General features: G+C 41.1%; 1 protein-coding gene across 1 annotated transcript in view; it reads left to right on the top strand.

Moving 5' to 3' along the window:
- LOC116481600 (serine/arginine repetitive matrix protein 1-like) overlaps window positions 1-27,261 on the top strand; it is a 125,618-nt gene that overhangs the window by 49,948 nt on the left and 48,409 nt on the right. Inside the window, exons 2-4 of the mRNA XM_032174298.2 lie at window positions 18,126-18,239; window positions 20,244-20,588; window positions 21,602-21,772. Of these exons, the coding sequence (XP_032030189.1) occupies window positions 18,126-18,232 (107 nt within the window). The 3' untranslated portion in view covers window positions 18,233-18,239; window positions 20,244-20,588; window positions 21,602-21,772. The remainder of the gene's footprint in view (window positions 1-18,125; window positions 18,240-20,243; window positions 20,589-21,601; window positions 21,773-27,261) is intronic.

Genomic DNA, 27,261 nt, shown 5'->3' on the forward strand with positions numbered 1-27,261 from the left:
TGAAACCCCATGTCTAATAAAAATACAAAAAATTAGCCAGGCCTGGTGGCAGATGTCTATAATCCCATCTACTTGGGAGGCTGAGGCAGGAGAATTGCTTGAAGCTGGGAGGCAGAGGTTGTAGTGAGCCAAGATCACATCATTGCACTCCAGCCTGGTTGACAGAACAAGACTCTGTCTCAAAATAAATAAATAAATAAATTAAAACATAAATAAAACTATCATAATGAAATGTAACATTTCTTAGAGAGTTTCAACAGAAGATTTACTCTTACAGAAGAAAGAATCAATGTTTGAAAATAGGTCAATTCAGATGATGCAGCCTGGGTAACAGAAATATAAAAGAATGAAGAAAAATTAGCAGAGTCATAAATACCTATGGGACACCATCAAGGATACCAACCTACCCATAAAGGCAGTCCAAGAATGAGAGAAATGAGAAAAAGGTGGAGAAGGAATACTTGAGGAAAACAATGCCCAAAACATCCCAATTTTGATGGAAGCATTTATGCTCATATCCAAGAATATCAAATTAGATAAACTGAAAGAAATCTACACTTACACATATAATAGGCAAAACTGTTAAAAGACAAATAAAGAATACTGAAGACAGAGAAAAATGACTCATTACATGCAAGTGATCTATAATAAGATTAATAGCTAGCTTTCCATAAAAAATCATAGAGATGAGAATGCAATGAAATGACATATTCAAAGTGCCCAAAGAAAAAGAATGTCAATCAAGAATTCTATATCCAGCAAAACTATCTTTTATATATAAAGGATAAATTAAAGCTGCTGTAGATTTTAAAAAGCTGAGGCCAGGTGTGGTGGCTCATGCCTGTAATCCCTGCACTTTGGGAGGCTGAGGCAGGAGGATCACTTGAGGTCAGGAGTTTGAGGCCAGCCTGACAGACATGGTGAAACCCCATCTCTACTAAAAATTAGCTGGGTGTGGTGGCAGGTACCTGTAGTTCCAGTTACTCAGGAGGCTGAGGCAGGAGAGTCACTTGAACCTGCAAGGCAGAAGTTGCAATGACCAGAGATCGCACCACTGCACTCCCACCTGGGCAACAGAGCAAGACTCTGTCTCAAAAAAAACCCCAAAAACAAAACTAAGAAAGTTCAGTGGTAGTGGACCTGCTCCCCAAGAAACACTAAAGGAAGTATTACAGGCTGAAATGAAGTGATATTTATTAGTAACTTGAATGCACATGAGTTTGTAACACTTTACTTTCCAATTTAAAAGACAACTCCATATAGCAATAATTATAAAACTTTGTTGATGAGCTTATAATGTATATAGTTTCCATGATGCACAATGAAAGGAGAATGGAGCTATATTTAAATGAAGCTTTTGAATACCATTAAAATTAAGTTAGTTTAATCTGAAAGATATTGTTATTATGTTATTAACCACTCAAAAATAACTCAAAAAATACATAGTAAAAGGAACAACAAAGAAATTAAAGTTGTACACTAGAAATATATATTACTATAATAAGATATTAATGGGCATGTACAGGGACAGAAACCACATAAAGCATGTGGAAAACAAGTAGCAAAATGGCAGACATAAATCTTACCTTATCAGTAACTGCATTAAATATAAATGATTAATTAATGCATCAGGCAAAAGACAGTGACTGGCAGAAGAAATAATATAATCCAATTCTATTCTGTCTATAAGAGATACAGTTTAGATTTGAAAACCAAATACATTAAAAGTAAAATGATGGGTAAAAGGATACAATGCAAACAGTAGCCAAAATAGAGCTGAAGTGTCTATACCAATATCAAGAAAAATAGTTTTTAAGACAAAACTTGTTACTAAACACAAAGGATAAGTGACAAAGTGGTAGTGATCCCTTTGGAAAACACAATAATAATAAACATATCTGTACCTAACAACACAAATTTTAAAATACATGAAGCAAACTGACAGAAGGGAGAAATAGACAACTCAGCAATAGTTGGAAACTTCAATATCTCCCTTTCAATAGTGGATAGAACAACTAGGCTGAATATTAAGATGGAAATAGAACATTTTAACAACCCTGTGACACAAATAGACCTAATTGACCACTAGGTATATAAAGCATTAGGTAGACTATGCAAGAAAAAAAAGAGAAGACTCAAGTCTTAAAATAAAAAACCAACCTCACAGAAATAAAAAGATTATAAGGGAAAGTATAAAGACTGTATGCCGGGCCTGGCATGGTGGCACACATCTGTGATTCCAGCACTTTGGGATGCTGGGGTGGGTGGATCACCTGAGGTCGGGAGTTCAAGACCAGCCTGACCAACATGGAGAAACCCTATCTCTACTAAAAAGACAAAAATTAGCTGGGTGTGTGGCGCATGCCTGTAATTCCAGCTACTCAGGCGGCTGAGGCAGGAAAATCACTTGAACCCAGGAGACGGAGGTTGCAGTGAGCCAATGTTGTGCCATTGCACTCCAGCCTGGGCAACAAGAGCGAAACTCCATCTCAAAAACAAAACAAAACGAAACGAAACAAACAAACTGTATGCCAACAAATTAGATAATCTGGATAAAATGGACAAATTCCTATAAAGATGCCAAGTGCTAAAATTGACTCAGGAAGAAATAGAAAATGTAAATAGATCTATTAGAAGTACAGACATTGAGTTAATAATTTGAAAACTTCTCACAAAGGAAATTCTAGACCCATGTGGCTTCACTGGCAAATTCTACCAATTATGCAAAAAATAATACTTGTCTCCTACATACTCTTTCAAAAAATAGAATACTCATCTCCCCCACTCTTTCAAAGTGTGAAGGAATTTACCCATTTAGTCTATAAGGACAATATTACCCCCAGTGCTAAAACCAAACAAAGACAGCATAAGAAAACTACAGACTGATATCCATTGTGAATATTGACACAAAAATTCTGAATAAAATACTAGCAATTCATATCCAGAATATGTAAAAAGGATGAGAATGACCATGACCACATGGGAATTTCCCCAGGATAAATGTTGGCTTAACATTAAAAAATCAATCAACTTAATACACCATATTAATAAAATAAAGAACAAAAATCGCATGATAATTTGAATAGACACAGAAAAAGCATTGGACAAAATCCAACAGCCTTTCTTAAAAAAAAAAAAGCACTCAACAAACAAAGAGAATACAAATTCCTCTTCCAAATAAAGAAGCCTATGAAAAATTCACAAGTAATATTGTACTTAATGGTAAAGACTGAATACTTTCCACATAAGATCATGAACAAAACAAGGATGTTTACTCTCACCACTTCTATTTAACATTGTACTGGAAATTCTAGCCTGGGCGATCAAGCAAGAAAGAGAAATAAAATGCTTTCAGAGTAGATAGAAAGAAGTAAAACTATTTCTATTCTAGATGACATGAAAATGCTAGAAATAATATATTTTAAAAACTATTAGAACTAGCAAACAAGTTCTCCTACTTTGCAGGATACCAGGTCAATATACAAAAATCAATTGTATTTCTAGGCACTAGCAATGAACAATGTGAAAATGAAATTAAGAAAAACAATTCTATTCTAATAGAATTAAAAAGATAAAATAATTTATGATAAACTTAATCAAGAATTATACAAGTTCAAGACTCGTACACTGAAAACTAAAAATTGTCATTGAAAGGAATTAAGGCAAACTTAAATAGATGAAGAAGCACCCCGTGTTCACAGACTGAAAGACTTAACATTGCTAAGACAGCAATATTTCCCAAATCGATTTATAGGTTCAATGTAGTCTCCATCAAAATCCTAGCTACCTCTTTTGGGCAGAAATTGACAAGCTTATCCTAAAGTCATAAAGAAATACAAGAGAGCCAGAAGAGCCAAAATAATCTTGAAAAAGAAGAACAAATTTGGAGGACTTGCACTTCCCAGTTTCAAAATATTCTACAAAGCTGTGGTAATCAAGACAGCATGGCACGGTCATAAAGATAGACATATGAATCATTGGGACTGAATTGATTATCGAAAAATAAATTTTCATATTTATTGTCAAATGATTTTTAATCATGATGACAAGAAAATTTAATGAATAAAATAAAAGTCTTTTCAATAAATGGTGTTGGGAAAACTGGATGTCCACAGCAAAAATTAAAAGTTTAACCTATACAAAGTGCCATATACAAAACCTAATTCAAAATTGGTCATAGACATAAATGCAAGAGCTAAAATTATAAAATTCAGAAGAAATAGAGAAGTAAATATTTATGACCTTAAGTTAGGCAGTGATTTTTTAGGTATGACCCCAAAAAGCACAAGCAACCAAAGAAACTAAATTGAACTTTCTCAAAATATAATATTTTGTGCTTCCAGGGATACCATCAAGAAAGTGAAAAGACTACCTACAGAATAGGAGAAAATATTTGAAATGATGTATCTGATAAATGATGTATCTTGTGTCAAGAATACATAAAGAACTCTTACAGCTCAACTAATAGACAGCCCATTTTTTTTAATGGGGAAAAGATCTGTATATGCATTTTTTCCAAAGAAGATATATGATTACCAATAAACATATTAAATGATTTTCAATGTTATTATTCATTTTTCATTAGGGAAATGCAAATCGAATTTTCAATGAGAAAACTGCCCACTAGGTTGGCTGAAATTTAGAAAGTAAACATTAACAAGTATTGGCAAGGATGTGGAGGAACTGGAATCCTCATATATTGCTGGCATGATTTTAAATGGTGGAGAGAACAGTTTGGCAGTATCTCAGATGTTAATTATAGAGTTTTCATATGACCCATCAATTCTACTCTCATGTATGTACACCAGAAAAATGAAAAATAAAAACATATGTCCACACAAAACTTGCATATCAATGTAAAAAGCAACATAATTTATAATAGTCAAAAATGGAAACAACTCAAATATCCATCAGGTGATGAATGGATAAACAAAATGAGGTACAGACATACAGTGGAATATTATTTGGTATTTAAAAAGGAATGAAGTACTAATACATGATCTTTCCTCTCTGCCTCTGCCTCCACCCAGATAACAAGAATGACCCCTTCAATGACTATGTAGGTCATGAAAACTGGAAGAACCTTCCAGTAGTTTCTGTCTGCCAACCAGGAAAATTTTTGATGATTAAGAGCCCCTCTGCCTCCTGAAACAGAAAGGGAATACCATAAGGTGACTAAGCACAAATGAATATTTAAATTAAATGTCCTGCCACTTTGTGGTTGAGTTGAAGGTGACCAAATCCAACAGGCTGCATGGTGACATCACTAGGATGTTGTTCTGACCTCCTCCTCTATCCCTTTCTTGGCTGAAGCTGTCTGATCTGGGAGGAGAAACAGAGCAGACAGAGCCTAGACTTTTGTGAGACCAAGAGACTCCACTCTATAGTCTTTTTGTAGTTTCCTGGACCTTTCTGGAATCCCAAGATTCCTTAGACTCCCTGTTATTCATTGCAGTTCTCTTCTTGGCTGTAGTCTCCCATGACACATCTGTCCTCTCTGCAGGCACAGCCAAAAGAAAGGCATATGTAGTCCCTTACCCTCGGGGCTGTTTTTGACATTTATCCTCTCCCAGCTGGGTAGTGCTTTCTTGTTTCCTTCCAGACCTAGTTTTCTCTTCCAGGAAACAGTCTTTTTGCTTGTTCCTGGGTGTGGTTTACTTCATGCTGAATCTTTAGTTGGCAAAATTTGAGGGTACTACTCTCATTGACTTTTCCACAATTCATGCTCCCTGGAGTGCTGAGATGTGGCTACTCTGGCTTCCCTGGCCTTGGCAGCTGGCTCTTCCTTGTTGACTGGGCTGTAGGTAAAATTCTGGACCTTGGTGCCACCCTGGTGACAAATTACTTTCCAGGAGCTCAGGAGATATGGAAATGTGGTGTTCATCCCCACCAGAGTTTATGGACAGATTCACTCTCACTGAGTTTGGCTTATTGATGGCAAAGAGAAAGAGACATTTTCTTGGGGAAGCTAAGTGGAAAAGAGGAGTCTATTAAAAGGATGCATGGCTAGAGACCAGGCTTGTGACTCTGCCCAGGAACAAAAAAATCATCCTGGCTCTCTGTCTTGCATCTCTTTTCTTTCTGATTCATTCTTTATTTCTCTCTGGAGATTAACTTCTGCTTTTTGATCTTCACGAGGAGGTGGAAGATGATCTATTTGGGAAAATTGACTCTCTGACCCAATTCTCAGGGTAGATTTTCCAGGTTGCTGAAGTTTGGTCAGTGCCCATCCTATGTGTGGACTGGGCTGTCTGAAGACTACTCCTGCACATGTAGGGCAATTTGAGGCAGGGGAAATTTGTGAACAGGGTCAACTCTCATTAAGTTGTTTTTATTAGAGTGTGCCAGTGTTTAAAAGGGAACACAGGACTTCCAGTTTTCACTTCAGTGCAAAAGGAGCTTTGAAGCTGCCACTGTATCCTAATAACAATTCAAAAAACTGTCAAACTGAAAAATCAACAGTTCTTCTTAGATCTATCAGAAAAGTGAAGACACAGGGTAAGCTGCTGTCCCCAAATTGGGGAGACAGACATGTGGATACAATGAATCTACTCTTATCACAGCAGAAACTCTTGAGCAGAAACCTCCACGGGCACCAGTGCCAGCATGGGAAAAGCTGACTTGTAACTGACAAATTGCCGGAGGTTGAGTGTGGAAAAGATGGAGTTAAAAACTCCAGGAAGACCCAGGTATAGAAGGGCTCTTACACTTCTATGAGGTGTAACTACAGGCACTCTCCCAGCTTCTCAAAGCAAGGATCAGAGAAAAATTCCCTTATGTTTCTCTCAGGGGGAGGAGAAAAGCAACCACTTTGAAATATGACAGAGCATTCTTCTTATTACAAGGCCTACCCTGAGGAGAAACTATTTAATTAGAGCCTAAATGCCGGGGTTTTATCAGAACCTACCTTACCCAGGGGAAAGAAAATACCTAACTCCAGTTACCTGTAACCATCTTGTCCTACCTAAGGGATCGGGGGCAACTGAGAAGCTCCTATGAAGTTCACAGTCCACTTTAGGAAACTAGCAAAAGAAGAGCAAATTAAATGCAAAGTAAGCAGAAGATAAGAAATAACAAAATTACAGTAGAAATCAATAAACTTGGAAACAAAATCAGTAGAGAAAATCGACAAAATTATAAGCTGGTTCTTTGAAAAGATCGATAAAATTGATAAGCCTCTGTAGCTAGGCTAAGAAAAAAAATTACCAGTATGAGAAATGAAAGAGGGAACATCACTACAAATCCCATGAACATTAAAAGAATAACAAAGGAATATTATGAACAACTGTGTGCCCACAAATTTGATAACCTAGAGGAAATGAACCATTTCCTTGAAAGACACAGTCTGCCAAATCTCTCTTAAGAAGAAACAGACAATTGTAATAGGCCTATATCTATGAAAGAAATTGAATCAGTAATTAATAACCATCCAAAACAAAGCATCAGGCCCAATGAGTTTGCTGGTGAGTCCTACCAAACTTTTAAATAAGAAATTATACCAGAGGGAAGACTTTGCAATTCATTCTATGAAGCCAGCATTACCCTAATTCCAAAACCAGACAAAGATATTACAAGAAAAAACTACAACAAATACCTATCATAAACATAAATGCAAAAATCCTTAACAAAATTTTTAGCAAATCAAATTCAACAATGTGTAAAAATAAGTATACATCATTACCAATTGGGATTTATCCCAGTTATGCAAAGCTGGTTCAACATTCAAAAATCCATTCATATAATCTATCACATCAATAGGCTAAAGAAGAAAAAAATTATGTGATCATATAAATAGATGCAGGGAAAGTATTGGACAAAATCCAATACCCATTCATGATAAAAACTCTCACCAGACTATGAATGGGGGAAACTTGCTCACCCTGATAAAGAAAAGCACATCTACCTAAAAACCTACAATGAATATCATACGTAATGGTGAGAAACTCAAAGCTTCCTTGCAAAATCAGGAATCAGATGTCCCCCTCATCATTCCTTTTCAGTGTTATACTAGAAGTCCTAGGTAATGCAATCAGGCAAGAAAAGGAAGTAAAAGGTATACAATTAGGAAGGAAAAAGTAAAATTGTCTTTATTTGCAGATGTCTACTAGATAATCCAAAAGAGTCCACTGAAGGACTCCTGGAACTAATAAGCAATTATAACAAGGTTGCAGGATACAACACTGAAAAACTTAATCGCTTTCCTGTACCAGCAATGAACAGATGGAATTTGAAATTAAGAACACATTACCACTAACATTACCATGCCAGAAATGAAATACTTAGCTATAAATCTAACAAAAGATGTAGAAGATCTCTATAAGGAAAGCTACAAAACTCAAAACTGATGAAAGATATCAAAGAAGAACTAAATAAATTGAGATAGTCCATATTCATAGATAGGAAGACTCAATATTGTCAAAATGTCAGTCCTTCCCAACTTGATCCATAGATTCATTGAAATCCCAATCAAAATCTCAGGGAGTTATTTTGTGGATATCAACAAACTGATTCTAAAGTTTATATGGAGAGGCAAGAGACCCAGATTTAGCCATACTGGTATTGAGAGGGAATAACAAAGTGGGAGGGCTGACAGTCTACCTGACTTCAAGACTTACTATAAAACTACAGTAAGCAAGACAGTGTGGTATTGATAAAAGAATAGACAAATAGATCAATGAAACAGAACATGGAACCAGAAATAAGCCCAAATAAATTCAGACAACTGATTTTTGACAGAGGAGCAAAGGCAATACAATGGAGCAGAGATAGTCTTTTCAATACGTGGTGATGGAACCATTGGATATCCCCATGCAAACAAATCCATCCAGATTCAGACCTTAAACCCTTAACAAAAATTAACTCAAAATGGGTCACAGACTACCTGTGGAACACAAATTATAAAATGCCTAGAACATAATACAGGAGAAAAACCTAGATGACCTTGGGTATAGTGATGACTTTTTAGGTACAACACCAGAGACACAGTTCATGACAGAAATAATTAATAAGCCGGACTTCACTAAAATTAAAAACTTATGTTCTGCAGAAGATAATTTCAAGAAAATGAGAAGATAAGCCACAGACTGGAAGAAAATATTTGCAAAAGACACATATGATAAAGAACTGTTACCAAAAATATACAAAGGACACTTAAAACTCAACAATAAGAAAACGAACTACTCAATTAAACAATGGGCCAAAGACCTTAACAGATACTTTACCAAAGAAGATACACAGATGTCAGTTAAGCATATGAAAAGATGCTCCACAAGATGCCATCAGGGAAATGCAGATTAAAACAACAATGAGATATCACTACATACCTATTAGAATGGCCAAATTCCACAGCTCTGACAACATCAAATGCTAGTGCGGATGTGGAACAACAGGGACTCTCATTCATTGTTGGTGACAATGCAAAATGGTACAGCCACTTTGGAAGACAGTTTGGCCATTCCTTTAAAAACTAAACATCCCTTACTGTAATATCCAGCAGTTGTGCTCTTTGATGTTTATCCAAAGGAGCTGCAAACTTATGTCCACACAAAAACCTGCAGCTTCATTCATAATTGCCAACACTTGGAAGCAACCAAGATGCCCTTCAATAGGTGAATGGATAAATGAACTGTGGGATATTCATACAGTGGAACATTATTTAGCTCTAAAAATAAATGAGCTATCAAGCTATGAAAAGATATGCAGGAAACTTAAACGCATATTGCTAAGTGAAAGAAGCCAATTTGAAAGCCTTTATATTGTATGATTCCAAGTATGTGACATTCTGGAAAGGGATAAACTATGGAGATAGTAAAAAGATCAGTTAATACTAGGCATTTGGGGGAGAGAGAGATGAATAGGTAGAGCACAGAGGATTTTTAGGGCAATGAAACTATTCTATCTGATATTATAATGGTAGATACTTGTCATTATACACCTATCAAAACCCATATACAACACCAAGAGTGAATCTTAATGTAAACTGTGGATTTTGAGTGATGATGTGTCAATACCATTTCAACAGTAGTAACAAATGTACCATCCTGGTGGGGAATGTTGGTAGTGGGGGAGTCTGTGCATGTGTGGGGACAGAGGGTATATAGGAACTCTCCATACTTTCTGCTTCACTTTACTGTGAACCTAAAACTGTTCCAAAAATAAAGCTTATTAATATGAAAAACCGTAAATAAAGGAAAACGAAATACACACACAAGATGAACACACCCATTTGTGTGATGTCCTGTTAGTTTCTTTAGTATACCCTCTACAGAGATTACCTGGCATGCTTTCAGTCTACCACTCACAGCCTTTACAACCTGGAGAATATGGTAGTAAGAGGCTAACAACTATATAGACATACCACCCTCCCGTCAATTATTTGGTCAACAGGTATCTGTTGAGCATCTAATATGTGCCAGCGGTGCCTGGAGCCTGTGGGGTGGAAAATGAGTCAGCACTCTTTACAGCCCTTTGCCCACAAAGATGCGATCATCTATGATATGGTTTGGATGTTCTTTCCAATCTCATGTTGAAATGTGATTCCCAATATAGTAGGTGGGGCCAGGTGGGAAGTGATTGGATCATGGGGGCAAATCCCTCATGAATGGTTTAATACCATCCTCCTGGTGATAAGTGAGTTCTTGCTCAGTTAGTTCATGCACGATCTGGTTGTTTAAAAGAGTCTGGGGAGACCTACCCCTTCTCTCTCTCTTGCTCCCACTCTTGCCATGTAATGTGACTGCTCCCTTTTCCCTTCTGCCACAAATAGAAGCTTCCTGAGGCCCTCGCCAGAATCAGATGCTGGCATCACTCTTCCTGCACAACCTACAGAACTGTGAGCCAGTTAAACCTCTTCTCTTTATAAATTACCCAGCCATTAAGCATTCCTCTATAGTAACACAAACAGACTAACACAGTCCACTTGGGAAACAGAATGTCACCATGCAGCTAGTAATGAATATGATGATATTACATATTGCTACAGTTGACTGGGGACCAGGATAATGGTGAGCTACTAATTATTGGCACGGGTGATAAGAGTATAAAGATTCGGTGCAGAAGGAAAGACTCATTTGAGCTGGAAAACCCTGAGAAAATTGGCAAGAGCAGGGGCAGCTTCACGTAGCTTCACAGCTGGTCAGCTCTGTTGACACACAATCTTGAAATTCTTACTAATTTTTGAACAAAGATCCTCATATTTTTATTTTGCACTGGACTCCCCAAATTAAGACCCCTTCTTTCCAGGAAGGAAATGTTTTTATGGGTCATATCTGATTTAGAAATCATAATTGATACCACTTATTGTGCATTTGCAAGTACCAAGAAGGATCTTAGGTGCTAAGACCTTGTCTCCTCTAACGCACACAAAGGAGAAGAAAACCAAGTTTCAGATAGGTCACTTGATCTCACCCAGTTTGTGGGGCAGGCAAGATTCAAACCCAAGCTCTTTTCTTTTATTTCTGATTCATTCTTCCCAGATTTTTATATCAGTTATTTAAATTCATGGTTCATACTTTCAAATGATTTTTAATTAATTAATTAATTAATTTTTTGAGGCAGCGTCTCACTCTGTGTCCCAGGCTAGAGTACAGTGGTGCAATCTCATGGCTCATTGCAGCCTCAACCTCCTTGGCTCAAGCAATCTTCCTGCCTCAGCTCCCCAAGTAGCTAGGACTACGGGCATGCACCACCACACCCAGCTAATTTTTACTTTTTTTGTGTGGAGAATGTGGCCTCACTATGTTTCTCAGGTTGGTCTCAAACTCCTGGCCTCAAGCAATCCTCTGACCTCAGCTTCCCAAAGTGCTGGGATTACGGTTGTGAGCTATCATGCCCAGCCTTGAAATGACTGTAAGATATTTGAGAGGAATAAACCAGCTCACCCCTGTGAATAGTATAGTTCAGCGGTTCCTAAACATTTTTAGTTCACAGCACCCTCAATGTCTTAGTAATTTTATTCACAGGGCCCTGAGGCCAAAAAAAATACCTACTAGTTCTGTTTATGACCTTGTTGTGTCCAACTACCTTAATAAGTATTTATGTCCTAACAACTTAGGAGCTGGGTAAAAAATAATATGTACAAATTGAAAGAAAATAAATCATATTTTATTGTATTATTAAATAACCACAATTATTTACTAATGATATGTAGGTGCATCAGTTGGGCACTAGCAATATACAAAACCTTGGAATTAGGACATATCACTTTTTCCCCCACAACTATCACAACGGTCACCAAAAACCAAGCTTTGCAAAGATATGACATCATGGAAGGAAATTTAGCAACTTAATGTTAAAACCGATTTACCTGGAGCTAGCAGTTCCTGAGATGTCCGACAGGCATCCTTGTGTTTTCCTCAAGTATTTAAAAATATCCAGGCACTTCTGCGAGTCCCTTGAGGTGCCTGCCCCCCTGTCTGTTTATGCAAAGCAATGTCCCCTTGCTGGTGGACAGGTCCAGGCAGTGCTTTTTCCTTTGCACGATATTAAATATGCAGAAAATCATGCATAGGAAGAGCCAAGGCAAAAAGGAGGGATAAAAATAGAATGAACAAAAAAAGGAACTCAAGAAATGTATTTTTAATGCAGTACCACAAAAATAAGCTATTTTACTATGTATTTGACATCAGAATACAATTACAACTGACATCAATTATGTTCTCTATTAGACTTTTCTCTACCTTATACCTTTAAGTGTAATCCGAAATGGGGAGAGAACCACTGCTTTTTAATATAGGTGCTTTCTCAATTTGAAAACTAGAATGGAAGTCATGTTCAGAAGTGTAAAGAATTCTAAGAATTAGGTGGTGGTTAAACAATTGTTAGCAACCAAGAGGTTCCATTATTTTTTACTTCAAGAATGCTGGTATGTGGAAAATGGATACCATATTCAACCACTCACTTTAGTTAGTTAAATCCAACATATTAGAGCAATTATTAATTCTCTTTCATCTAATAACAAAACACAAAGAAATGGTTATAATTTGTAATCGGTAACATGTCATTAGTGGGCTTTTAGTTGATTTTATCTACCAGCGCTTAGGTAGATGGGTTTTGTTGTTGTTTGAATTTCATGTTAATTCAAAAGGAATGAAAACTTGGCTTTTGATGAGGACAGAAAGATTTTACATCTCATTTCACTGGTTCTTTTTTCTTCTGAACATTGGACTTCTACGTGCTTATTTAAAAAAATATGTGGCTACTGCCATCTGTTGGATGGAATGTGAGTCCTGCTCAGACACGTGGGCCCTTTAAACAATGTCTGTCCCTTCCAACTTCACAAGTGTCTTCTCAAGGTAAGGTTCTGCCTTTGATCTACCTGCATGCATCCCAGCTTCCAGCCCCAGAACTTTTGGGAACGTTTTCTATTGTTGTGGGGCACTTTCTTTTCAGACATGTAAATGCTCTCTACTGAAGAGTGTGTGTGAGGTTTTTTATCTTTCCCGTGAAACAACAGCGTAAGAAGGTATGTCGGGGTAGGGAGGGATGTGGCTGGCAGCATGTTTAGGAACAAGCATATTTTTAGCATGGGGTAGTAGAGTCTAAATTGGACTAATAAACAGGCAGAGAAATCAAAGTTCAGCCGTAAATTGTGGTGCATACTGAGACCACCGATTTTATTTCTCTGAGCTGCCATTTCCTCAGCTGTAAGGCAAGACAGCAGTACTAGGACTGAGAAAATCTTATGAGCTCAGGACCCACGCAGCTCAGTCTCTCTCAGGAGTCATATTCAAAAACAGCAGACATAACAAATACGAACTTAAGAAGAAACGCCAGTCTAAAGCACAGAACCACCAATCTACAGATTATAGGAAACCCATTATACCTAACTCCCCTCTCCCCCGCTGCTTGGTTCTTATTTTTCTACTTTTCTTGGGCTCTGGGTGTCAGTATCCTCCCTCCTCACCCCTCCCACTCTTTCTCTGTAAAGGGACTGTTCTCTCTCCGCTCCTGTTCAGCTTTTTTCTTAGTCTTCCCCTCCTCCTCTAGCCCTCAGCCTCAGATGTCTCTGCCCACTTGCGGATTCCACATTACGAAATTCCAAGAACCCGTCTTACCAAAACTGCCTCTTCTCTGCCGTGGGAAACAGAGGCAGAAGCTGAACGAGGAAGCACACACTTTATATTGCTCCAGTACACACCCACACACTCAAACTACACACATAGGCAAGCCCTTCTGGCAACAAAAGCCTTAAACCCTGTCCCTGAATACTGTGGGTTCTTGCTCTGACTGACTTCAAGAGCAAAGCCGCAGTCCCTCGCGGTGAGCGTTACAGTTCTTAAAGATGGTGTGTCAGTTTTGTTCCTTCAGATGGTCAGATGTGTCCAGTGTTTCCGCCTTCTGGTGGGTTTGCAGTTGCCCACTTAAGGAGCAAAGCCGCCGACCTTGCCCGTGAGTGTTACAGCTCTTAAAGGTGCATGTAGGGAGTTGTTCATTCATTCTAGTGGGCTCCTGGTCCGGCTCGCTTCAGAAGTGAACGGGCAGACCTTCGCAGTGTTACAGCTCTTCAAGGTGGCACGCAGTTGTTCCTTCTCCCCAGTAAGTTTGTGGTGAAACCAGCTGCAGACTTTCGCAGTGAGTGTTACACCTCATAACGTAGTGCAGACTCACACAGTGAACAACAATAAATCTAAGCAAAACAACAAAGCTGCGATATCAGATACAGAACCCAACCCTTTTGCTCCTGCTGGCTCCGGTGGCCAACTTTTATTCTCTTATTTGGCCCCACCCACATGCTGCTGATTGGTCCATTTTACAGAGAGCTGATTCGTCCGTTTTACAGAGTGCTGATTGGTCCGTTTTTACAGAGTGCTGATTGGTGCGTTTACAAACCTTTAGCTATACACAGAGTGTTGATTGGTGCATTTACAATCCTTTAGCTAGACAGAAAAGTTCTCCAAGTCCCCGCTCCACCCAGAAGCCCAGCTGGCTCCACCTATTAATATGACTACAGTGTCTACAGCTGAATTCACTGGTTAGGGAATGTAGGATAGAATTTTGTCCGTTGAATTGGGAATGTTTGAAGATCCAGGCTATTTCACTCCTTCCTTCTGCCTTGCTAAAGAATGACTGGGATCATTATTGAACTCAGTTCTCATTTGCTTTCTTAAAATTTGATGTCCACAAACCTGGAGTTTATTTACTTCTCCCTTCCCTCCTTTCTTCATTTAGTCCATCATACCATTTGTTAATACCAGATTAGAGAAGGGGAGCATGTCAAGGAATTCCTTTATTATTTCTTCTCTGAGGATGAAGTCTTGGTCAGTCTTGACTGGACGAGGTCAGGATGGACCCTGGGAGTGGGACTGGGCTCCGTGGTGTGTGTACTCTCCCCGGGGTGTGTGTACTCTCCAGGGAAGTTATCCTGCTGGGGCTGGGCCAGCCCTCCTGCCCTAGCAGCCCCATCTGTCTCTGCCCCATCCTGTCTCCTAGGTGTGCTGGGATTTCTGTGTGGGGAGGGAGTACGGCCAGCCCGCCTGGGCTCAAACTTTCAAGGAAATGCAAAATAATTTCTCCTTACAAGAGGTTAGAGGAGCTTCCCAGGCTTGTCTGTTGCTAGTTCTGTCAGTGAAGAGGCAGTTTAGAGGTCCCCAGGCGGCTAGGAGGAAAGGAGGAGTGCCCCAGGCCCACTTAGGGGGAGGTCTACAGGAGAAAGGCCCTCTTTATCATTGCTGGAGGATAACAGCGAGTTTGCAGTTGGTGATAATGATTCATTTCCTCAGTTGAGGTTTGGGAGGATTATAGCTGGAATTTGAAAAGTCGTTTCTATATCTGGCAACGAAGGAACTCTGAGTGATCAGCATGTACTGTTTGGTGTTTTGCCATCATTGGTAATATCACTGTGTTAGTCAGCTCAGGCTGCTGTAGCAGAACACTGTAGACTGGGGGGCTCACAAACAACAGACATCCACTTCCCACAGTTCTGGAGGCTGGAAGGCCACGATCGGGGGCCAGCTGGCTTGGGTTCTGGTGAGGGCCCTCTTCCGGCTGCAGATGGTTGCCTTCTCATTGCATCCTCACGAGGCGGAAAGAGAGCCAGAGAGCTCTCTGGGTGTCTGTCACAAGGGCACTAATCCCATTCATGAGCTCTCCACCCTGATGACTTAATCACCCCCACAAAGGCCCATCTTCTAAAACCATCACACGGAGGATTAGGATTTGAGCGTATGAATTTCGTGGGAATGCAAACATTCAGTCAATAGCCATCACCAACAACACTAAAATGTAAATTGGAGGTGTCATATGAAAAAAGAAATGATCTGAATGAAACTCCATGCTGTCATAACGGAGTTCTGCAGCCACCAATGTATGTCCTCTAGTTGAGTGTACAGACGGTATATGTATATGTGTAAGTGTATATATATCTTATGATTGTTCTGAGCGTTCATGATTTAAAGTACATAATCAAGCAATGAGCAGTGTTCACATTCCCGGCTAATTAGAGCTAGCGTGTGTCTTTAAACACTGGCTGGTTGTGGAGGGAGAATGTTATCAGGATGCCCTGATAGATCAACAATGTCCTCTCCTGCTTTGCTTCAGGAAGGCGTGAACATTTGTTTATGGATCTGACAGCATAAAAAGTGAACCTGCCGAGAATGGAGTCCATGCACTCAAAGTCACTTCACCTCCACTGGTGCTGAAGGATTCCCATGACTCATGGTCCACAGGCCAGAGAGCTTATTGCTAGTGCAAATGCTTACCCAGTTCTTTCCACTGGGATGGACAGCTCCAGTTCCTAACTCAGCCTAGAGGAGCATAGCTCTTTTGTTTCTAGTATCTTCTAGTATAGAGGAGCTATTGTTGAGGATAGGTCAGTGGAGGTGATTGCCTCCCTTAGCTCCTGCACAGTAAGCAGATGCTGAGGCGGTCTTGAACATTAGAGCATAAGGCAACGGGATGTGTCCCCAGGGCTGTGCTGCCCTTGAGTGCCTTCCTGGTCTGTAAAGTTGCATGGCGTGTAGGAAGAGAGAGAGGTCTTGCAGCACACCATGACTGGGTGGACCTGACTGTCTGGGCACCTTGCGGGTGCAGAGCCACCACTTCACTCTCAGGGAGCTACACTATTATGGGGTATCTTTGCAGGACATAGGAGACAATCTGAAGTGTTCAGGAACTCCAATGCCTTGAAAACACTATCAGGGGTTGAATTATAATGTAACATACTAATAATATTAAAAAGGCAAAGGGAGGTAAGGTTTTAAGAGATTCACTAAGAACTTTGACTTCAAGTCTATGGAATCCTCTTTTAGCTCATACATCATTGTAGGTTTTTTTTAAAACTGCAGTGAATTATTTTTTTTTCTATTAAAATTGCCTATAAGTTGACTGTGAGTTTATCAGAAGTCCATCTTTTCCCATTTTGACAAGGTCTAGTGACAACTGGTAAGAACTTAAAGATACAGTCAGCACCGGCTACTTTCAACTAACTACAGGTGGGATAACTCTGCATTGCTGCTGGTTGATACAGAAGCTGAGACATGAATGATATTCACTGCATAACTGGCAATGCTGGCACTAATGGGACCCTTCCCACAGGTCATGCCCTCTGTTAGTGCACCGTGTAGATGATCACATTTATTCCCCAGTGCAACTCATGGGACAGGGATTATCATCCCTATATTCAGGGAGGAAATTGAGACTCAAGAGAGGTTCAGGTAGCAGAACCAGGCTTAGATCCAGAGACTCTGACCCCAAAGCTGTGACTTACAGTGGGGAGCTCTGTTTTTTCCCAGAGGTTCTAGTGAGCAGCCTGGGGTAGTGATTTCCTCCTGTGGTGGCTGAGAACTCCTACTTTATGGCATCAAATCAGGGAGGGACTCCAGCTTGATCTGGCAGCTGCAGCTGTAGACATTATTCCTGCCCTTGTGAAACATAAAGACTCGTTAGTCTAATGGTAGAGATACAACATCAGTGTAACATAATAGATACTTACTAATCAGTTGCTGTTATTCCAAACACAACATTGCTTTATTATACTATATGTAGTCGCTTCTTCTCTATGTCTATAAATCAAATATATTTCCCTGCATCCTGAGAGGTAACAACCTAGGTAAATACTTTATTTATTTATAATCTATCCACCTATTCACCTATCCAACACATATTTGGTGATTTTGATTAAATTCCAGGTGCCTTTGCTAAGGATGGAAGGACATACAAAGATGTGAAAATCCAGGCACAGGCTCTTCCTCCAAGGTGGCTCAGTCTAGCAGGGGGAGACCCTCTACGTAAATAACTCTGAAGTAAGTGCAGTGGAAGAGTAAGGGTTTAGCAGAGAATGTGCTCTCACTGCAGGGGGGGTCACAGAAGTATTGATGAGTGAGCAGGACTTGGAAACCGCAGATGGACTGGTAGAAAGGACATTGCAGATGAGCAAAGGGACACTCCTGGGGAGTCTTGAGTGTGGGGGGGACTTGAGGATGTTCATGGAGGCAAATAGCTGGGCAAGGCTGAAGAGTAGGGCAGGAGAGGGCACGGAGGGCTTGGCCCCTGGGTTGGCGGCTACGACTGAATTCAGTAGACAGTGGGGCCATCGAAGCTTTGAGAGCTGGGGAAAGCCATGACATGGGTTTAGTGGGAAACACGTGTTACTTAAAGTCAGGCAGATCCTGGCTGGAATCCTGGCTCCATCTTTTTAGCTGTGTCTGCTTGGTCAGTTGCTCTCAGCCTGAGTTCCCACGTCAGTCACCTGAAGGAAATGGGCCTGCTTTGCAGTCTCGTTTAGAGGTCTTCTTCAATCGTTTGTGTAGAGTGCCCATGGGGCCTGGCCAGTGAGTCCTCCGAGGCACCTGAGGCTGAACCAGGGGTGGCAGTAGAAATGGTATGAAAAGACGGACAGCTCTCAGAGACAAGGAAGAATGACTAGAACTCGGAAACTGACAGGAGGTGTCCTTGCCCGGTGAGGGGGCTGCAGAGTGAGATGTGACCATTCTGGGCTATCTTCCCGGCAGTTCCCTGCCCAGGCATGTGGTTGCTGTGGGGCCCTGAGCCTGGGACAGTCCTTCTTTGGAGTCAGGCTTTTCTTTGGGCTATTCCTTTCAAGCTATAGCAAAACCTAGTAGTCTCTGTTTTCATACAAGTTTCTGACATCTGATGCCAGATTTACAACCTGAGGTGGCCAAAGATTTTAGGTTTTCCTTGGGGCTTAAATCAATGGTGTTGCTTGGCTTCCTCCTGTGCAGCCAGGTTGACCAAGAAAACCACCCTTTGTTCTGCTTTGAAGGGAAGGCGTGCTGCTGTGTGGCTCTTGACATTTACCTTATCCTGGAGCTGAGTTTCGTCTCTGCGGCTGTGCAGGTGGGGCGGGGCTGGGAAAGATAGTCTCTGGCATGCTTTCCACATTTGGATGGCAGCCCCAGCTTCAGCTTCAAACACTTTTATTCCTGATGGCATTGTTTACAAACATGCTAGAAAAACAGAATTAGGGAACAAAATTATCTCATGATTGCTGAACTATGATGAGATTGATGCTTTTAAGCACTTCTCCTAGGGAAACCAGGCAGGAATCTTTCAAGGGGAAAATGTATCATAAGGGAAGACAATTAAAAGTTAAAACTGGCTAATGAAACTGATAAAGGGAGAATTGTTTTAATTATCGATGCTTATCTTAATTAAATTGTATGATTTCCCAGAATAACACATCCATCATCATCAAGTATGAGGACATGACCCAATCCTGGGGTCTCACAAGGGGCCTTTGGGTGTCTCTGAGAGGACCGTGATGAAGACTCAGTGACATTCATGCTTCTGAACCCTGAATCCACTTCAAGATGCCATGTAAATGCTGTGCATCTTCACCAGCAGATGTCACTGTTTACATATAAAATGCAAACAGCCCCCAAAGGGTTGTTTTTTTTTTTTTTTTCCCCCACCTTTATTCTAAAGCAAGACATCCTTGTCCATGTTTTTTCATAAAGCCTTATTTATCATTTGGTCATTTTTGTTCTGGAAAATAATGATATTATTTATCCCTTTAAATAGCTGTACATGTAAAGGAAACTGGTTTATGAGAGACACCCATTTCACATACTAAGCTATACAATGACACCTTATTTAAAAGATAATTGTTGAACACCTACTATTTGCCTGAAACCAGCTTTCCATGATGAAAGGTATCCAAAAACAGCTAAAAAGCTGTCCTTCTTTAAGGGTCTTAAAACCTCTTTTGAGAGATGACAAATAATAAAGCAACTTAGAATGCTGGAAGTTAAGTACTAAAACTAAAAATGAGTGTCATATTGTTTCAGGGAGATGGTGGAGGTCTGTGGGGGCTGGAACAGATGGAAGGCTTTAGGGAAGGAAGCCCCAAGATAACGAGGGTGAATTCATCTGGTTGGGAGTGGAAAGGTACTGTGGGTTTTTGTTTTTTTGTTTTGCTTTTTGTGTTTTGGGGTTCTTTTGCTGAGAGAATAAAGAGCAATTATGTTTGGAGGATCTATTCGATGGAGCCATGAAAAGCAAAATGGAGGGAACCGATGTTATTACAAAATCCAGCTGTGAAAACAGGAACTCCTGCAATGGTAACTAGAAATAAGATCAGATGGGGAGCCATAAGGAAGGAAGACAAGACCGCCATGCCAGCTTATTGACAGGTACAGTCACTATGTCTTCTTGTCTTCTCAGTCCAAAATCAAGATACAAACATTGACACATGGTCAGACACTAAAACAGAAGGTTTGAAATCAGGGCTGTTTCCAGAAACTCCAGGACATATGGATGCTGCAAATATACAGAGGAGAGAGTGACTCTCATGAACATGTGGGGTATCAATGGTGCTGCCACCGAGAGAAATGGAAAACCTGGGGAGGAAGGTTGGCTTGTACAGAAAGATGTTTTTAGTCTGATCCATGTGGTTGAAACTGATGTGGGCCACAGCATGATCGGCAAGGCTGGAAGCTATTCAGGAGCCACTGACCTAGAAGTGGAAACGACAATAGGGAGGGGAGACAGAAGGGGCAGGGTGTAGTAGTCAAGGTTTGTGTCTTAAGGAGCCAGCTCATTTTATTAACTTGCATACATCAATAAGTAACATCCAGGAAAGGCGAGAACTAGAAACCTCTCCCTGGTGTGGTGTACTCTTAAGCACGCAAGTTTCTGCTGACTTTGCATCCTCTCTGCCTTCACATCATGGGAATTCGTGACTGGAAGCCTTCAGCCTGCACCCCTCTGCCCATCCCAGGGTTTCACCATAATTACTTGGGACTCTCAAACATCTGTCCATCAATCAGCTGCCCATCATACTTGCTCACCCCTTTCAGTCTCTGGGAAAGCAACTTATTATCCAACATGGAAGGTCTTGTTCTTGATAAAGTTCACTTTTTGAATCCTATGAGGGAGGGAGGGAAACATGGCTGGAAGTTCAAAGCAGCCACAGCCATTTCCAAAACACGTTCTCCTTCATTTTCCACTGACACACTGTTGGATCTTGACAAACTCCTAACTAGAGCTGTGCTTTAGTTTGCTCAACTATAGAATGGGAAAAATGACACATTCTTCTTAGAGTTACCGCTCAGATTGTGCATCTGATGCATGTCAAGCCCAGTGGGGGTACACCGTTAGTAATGAGACATCTTAGCACCAATTATGTGTTTTTCACATTGGGCAGGTGTCAGGAGAGGCCTGGGGTCATAGGACCAGACTGCAAACAACACAATCCCAGAATAAATCCTATTAATTTGGCATAATTGATGAAAATGAAGATTAGATATTTGACCAGAGATGAGAAATTCATGGGCATGAATGCTGCAGCTCTGATTACTTTGCATATGAATGTGTGGTAAGAGGCAACATTTCTTTTGTTTAAAACCCTGTGCACTTAATTCACATTCAGAGAAAGGTTGTGGAATCATTCAGGCTCATTGCAAACAAGGAACCAGGATGCCAGCAAGGCCAATGTTGTTGTGAGAATGTTGAGCTATTAATTATAAAATAGCAAGACAGGGTGATTTTATTTATAGCAAACTGTTGCTAGGCAGATAATAAAGACCCCTTTTAGAGCTTGCATTTATATATATATATATATATATATTTTTTTTTTTTCTCACAAAAAAGTGCTGGCTTGTGCAATGATTTTTCAGATGAAATGAAAGCAGGACAAGGATGTCAGCCCTGAATACTTGTGACTTTTAGACCAAAGTCCTTGGCATCAGCTAGCACTGCAGGATGGAGGAGGTGAGGTTCAGCAACCCTCTGAAGGGAGGCTAGGGTATTACCGGCACCCTTTAACAGCAGACTGAGTATATAAACTCTCACTAGACTGGAACTGAGTGAGCAGCCCTAGGAAAGCCCAGATGAGCTATTGTGCCTTCCTTGGCTTCCCCACCTTCTGTTGTGTCAGGAAGGGCTGGGGAGCCTGTCTGTGGCCTTACTCAGTCAGATATCCTTTCCCTGGTCCCTCTAGAGATGGATGCTACCTCCTTTTAGGAAGTGTGTGGGAGGGGGCCAATTTGCAAAGGTTCGCTTGTGCTCAGTCCTTGCTAAGATGATCAAGCTCTTTTCAAAACTCAGGGGTTGGGCTTTTGCAGTTTCTGGATAGAACAGGTACTTAAATATTTGTGGAATTCATGAATGACTTAATGCATGCATTTGGTCCTGTATTCTGGTCCAAATAGAAGATATGGTAGGTAGAAAAATACCACCTCCCCCCACAAAGACATTTCTATCCCAATCCCTGGAACCTGTACATGCTACTTGATTTGGAAAAAGGGTCTTTATAGATGTTAAGTTAAGGATCTTGAGATGGGGAGATGATACCGCATCATCTGGTAGATCCTAAATGCAGTCACATGTATCCCTATAAGAAAGAAATAGACATTTAACTACATACAGAAGAGGAGAAGGTGATGTAAAGGTAGAGGCAGAGTGCTATAGACTGAATGTTTGTACCCCCTTCCCCACCTCCCCGACTCCTGCAAATTCATATATTGAAATCTAACCCTAATGTGATGGTTTTAGGAGGTGGGGCTTTTGGGAAGTGATTAGGTTATGAGGCCAGGGTCCTCATGAATGGGATTAGTGCCTTTTTCAAGAGGCCCCAGAGAGCTCCCTTGCCCCTTCCACCATGTGAGGATGACAATCTATGAACTAGGAAACACGCCTTCACCAGAGACTGGATCTGCTGGCATTTTTGATCTAGGACTTCCCAGCCTCCAGAACTGTGAGAAATAAATTTCTGTTGTTTTTTAGCTACTCAGCCTGTGGTATTTTCTTATAGCAGCCCAAACGCACTAAGACACAGAGATTGGAGTGGTGCAGCCAAGAGCCACTATTGCCAAAGCTGCCAGCAACTGGAAGAGCCAAGGCATGGATTCTCCCCTCTGGAGGCAGTATGGCCTGTGGACACCTTGGTTTTAGCCCAGCGAAGTTGATTGTATACTTCTGGCCTCCAGAACTTTGAAGAGTAGATTTTGGTATTGTAAGGCAACAATGTGTGGTAGTTTGTAGAGCAACCACAGGAAACAAATACAGAAAACAACCATTTCCTCCTGAACCAAACTCCAAATAACCAAATTCCACCTTGGTCATCAAATTGCAGAATAAGTAGCATGAGACATTTTTGTCCCACACAGATATTACTGGGGCAATGTTATGAAGGTGATGGAAATTTTTTAAAATAGTTTTTAAAATTATGAAAGTGAAATACAGTCATGGTAGAACAAAGAAGCCAAACAGTATGACAAAAACTAAAATTCAGTGTGCCCTCTGCTCCTGATTCCCGAAGGTCAGTCCTGTTTCTGTGTACTCTTCTTTCAATTATGATGAATACAAACATACTTATGTCTCCTTATTTTTATACAAATTGAATCATTCATTCACACCACACAGTACATTTTTTGTTCATTTAAAAGCGTATTTTGGGAGATCTTTCTGTATTTGTATATAGATAATTCCTAAGTATTTTTCAACAATTGTATGGACATATCATAATTTAATCAGTCTAAACTGATTACTTATTAAGGAGAATGAGATATGCTTTTGCTTTGACAAGGACACTATGCCTTTAAAGTGCACTTATAAGATGATAAAATACTTTTATTTCCCTAAGTCACAGAAAACTATTGTCATTGTTCTTAAAAGACAGCGTGATTCATGAAGAGGTTTGGGTTCTGCCCAAGAACCCTAAGATTGTGGGAGAAGTCTGGGATCTTCTGAGTGGTAATGTTCATCTGTGTCAAATGCAAACTATTGGGCACAGCCCAGGAACAGAGAAGGCTCTGAAACACATTGGCTGAATGAAGAAATCAATCAACATACTGCTATTGTGTTTATCTGGGACCTTACTCGAGGTCTCAGTGCTAGTAAGTGGCTGATCCAGGACGCTGACCCTGGCCAGTTGACACCCAAGCCCACCCACACTCTTAGCTAATCAAGGCAAATACTTTGGCTATCCATGGCTGCATTGCAAGCCACCCCCAAACTCAGCAGCTTAATACAGCAGCAATCATTTATTTGCTCATGATTCTGCCATTTGGGCAGTGCTTGGTGAGAACCACTCATCTTCACTCCATGTAGTGTCTGCCTGCACTGGAATGTCCAAGACGGATCATTTTACTCATGTATCTGATGCTTCTGCTGGGTGGCTGGAACACAGGGGCTGATCCGGCATTTCAGTCTCCATGTGGCCTCCCCATGTGACCAACATGGGCTTTCTTACAGTATGGTGGTCTTAGGCTATTGGCCTTCTTACATAGCAGCTGACTTCTTCCAGAGCACAAAAGCAGAAGCTGCATTCTTTCTTCATTTCCAAACTTGGAAATTTAAGGACATCACTTCTGCTGCCTTGATTGGTTAAAGCAATCACAAGGTCAGGTCAGATTTAAGGGGAGAGGAAACAAACAACTCTGCCTCTTGTGGAGGGAGAGTCAAAGCCATTGCAAAAGAGCCTGGGGGATGGGAGATATCATCGTGGAAATCTTTGGAAACACACTCCACAACTGACAATTAAACACGCACATTAGAAAGCTATTGTAGGAGAAGAAAGAAGAGTCACAAAGGGGAAGGAGTTTGTAAGACTGACAGATCATTTCCAGCTTGCAGAATGAAAGCCAGAGATCATGGAGGACATGCTTGAATTGGCATTGGTGGGTAGGTAGAAGTAGACATTTGCATGTGAGAAGGAGGTGGCTTCAGGAGCACAGTGTAAGCAAATGCCCGAGGTGGGAAGGTGGGATGTGTGTGTGTGTGTGTGTGTGTGTGTGTGTGTGTGTTTTCATCAAAAGATCTAGCAAGAAGAGGGTTGAAGAGCTGTGGGGTGATCTATTTCTAAGCAAAAGGTCATATGTAGCATAGAGGTGGCTGGTGATACTGGCTTTCTTTTGTTCCTAGGGTACTGCAAATAGGGTGGAAATGAAGACAAGTTCTCACCCTCTGGCTACACTGGCATGTGGGAACAGCCTTCTCTTGGAGGACTGTTGCTAGACAGAGGTATGTGGGCACCTATGCATTGCCATTGACCTCCAGATGAGAGTGGAGTGGGTCATTCTCGCTGCTCCCACCCTGGAGCTGAGCTCCCTCCCGAGCCCTTGTTGCCACGCCTGTGAGGCAGGCATAGCTGCAAATGGCAGCTGCAAGGTAATTATGGGAAGAATATGCTAATTAGCAGATGCCCACGATTAACTTGCCTTTCCTGTTGCCTGTCAAACGCAAGCTGCCTTTGTTGGGAAAGATAATTAAATTGGCATCAGAGGTCTGCAGTAAATATTTTATTCAGAGCCGTAGATGACAATAGAGGAAGCTGATTTACAGTCCACCTTCCCACCTTTGTCCAAGCTCAGGGCCTGAGCTTGGAGTCTACTCAGTGAGCTTCTTGTTGAACAATCAAGGGGTGCCACTGGGTGATTATTAGCTTATTAATGCTAGCGTGTTGTCAAAATGCATCTTTGCTCCTGTAAGATGAAACCTGTCTTGCAAAGTGTGGAATCCAGATCGACTGGGTACTCTAGCTAGCATCCTCCCTGTGCGCCCCCTCACGCATCCCTGTGTATCCAGTCCCTCTGAGGGGATCCCAGGGGACCAAGGGCTCTGCTCCCCTCCCTCACTGAGGCTGTCCCCACGTGCTATCGTTGTGCTCGAGTTAGGTGCCTGCACATGCTTTTCTGCGTCTCGTGGGTGGCTTAGCCCTGCTCCAGCAGGTGACAGTCATGATGGTGACTTTGGTGCAGTGAATGCCCAGGAAGCTTGTTAGATTTCTTTTCTTCATGTGATGCATTAGCTCTGATACATCTTATAGGATGGGAAAGTGAAGAGTGCTTAGGGGGCAAGTGGCTCTTTCTTTTGTGTACAAATAGTTTTCCTCAAGGACTTGATATGAGGAAAAGATTTGTAAGGAGAAACCAGTATGCCCTGTCCCACCTTCCTCCTCATACTCCAATCCTGCCGTCATCCTCACAATATCGTTGCTCTCCCTCCATGCCTGGGACCCTAGTAGGATGAATAACTGGCCTAGCCTCTTGTTTGTTAGCAATGGAGAAAGGAAGCCAGAGAGTGAAACACGTGTGGGAGACCCAACCTAGGAGACACAGGACCAAGACATGGCTCCTTGTAATTAGGTACATCAAACTGAAAATCTTCCGCACGGCATGGGAAACAACAGAGTGTAAAGGCAACCTGCAGAATAGGGGAAAAATATTTGCAAACCATATACCCGACAAGCAGTTAATTTCCAAAATATCTAAGGAACTCTTAAGACTCAATAGCAAGAAAACAAATCATCTGGTTAAAATATGGGCACAGGACTTAAATAGACATTTCTTAATTTTGCCTCTCTCCACAGAGAAAGACATTCTAAAAAACAAAAAACTCAAAAAACAAAAACAAAAAAACTCTCAGCGGGGTGAATCTGCTGAAAAAGCAGGGAGACCTGGCCAGAAGCTGCCTTAGGGTGACATAAGGGTGCTATGATGCCTGGCTGGCCTGGGACAGCACATGTGTGCACTGTGACATGGGGAAACATCAGGAGCAGGGCCTGGGACATGGCACTCAGCACGGCGAGGGAGTTGTGCCTGAGGATGGGCTGGATAGGGCAGTTTGCCTGTGAATGGGGAGGGTGATGGGAGTCACTGATTTGCTACAGGTTGCACGTTCTGCCTGTGAGGTCATGCAAGAGGGTGGAGAGCCATCCACGACATGCCAGTCAATGGGAAAAATACCGTCTCAGTAATACTTTTGAATTGTTTGAATACTTGCTTAAGGTGAGCAAGGACCTTAACCTTGACCAAACTTTAGTGAGGCTCCTCTGAGCGCCGCCCCTGCACGCTTTTTTTTTGT

This window comes from Hylobates moloch, unplaced genomic scaffold (genome assembly GCF_009828535.3).
Source record: "Hylobates moloch isolate HMO894 unplaced genomic scaffold, HMol_V3 SCAFFOLD_14, whole genome shotgun sequence".
Lineage (NCBI taxonomy): Eukaryota > Metazoa > Chordata > Mammalia > Primates > Hylobatidae > Hylobates > Hylobates moloch.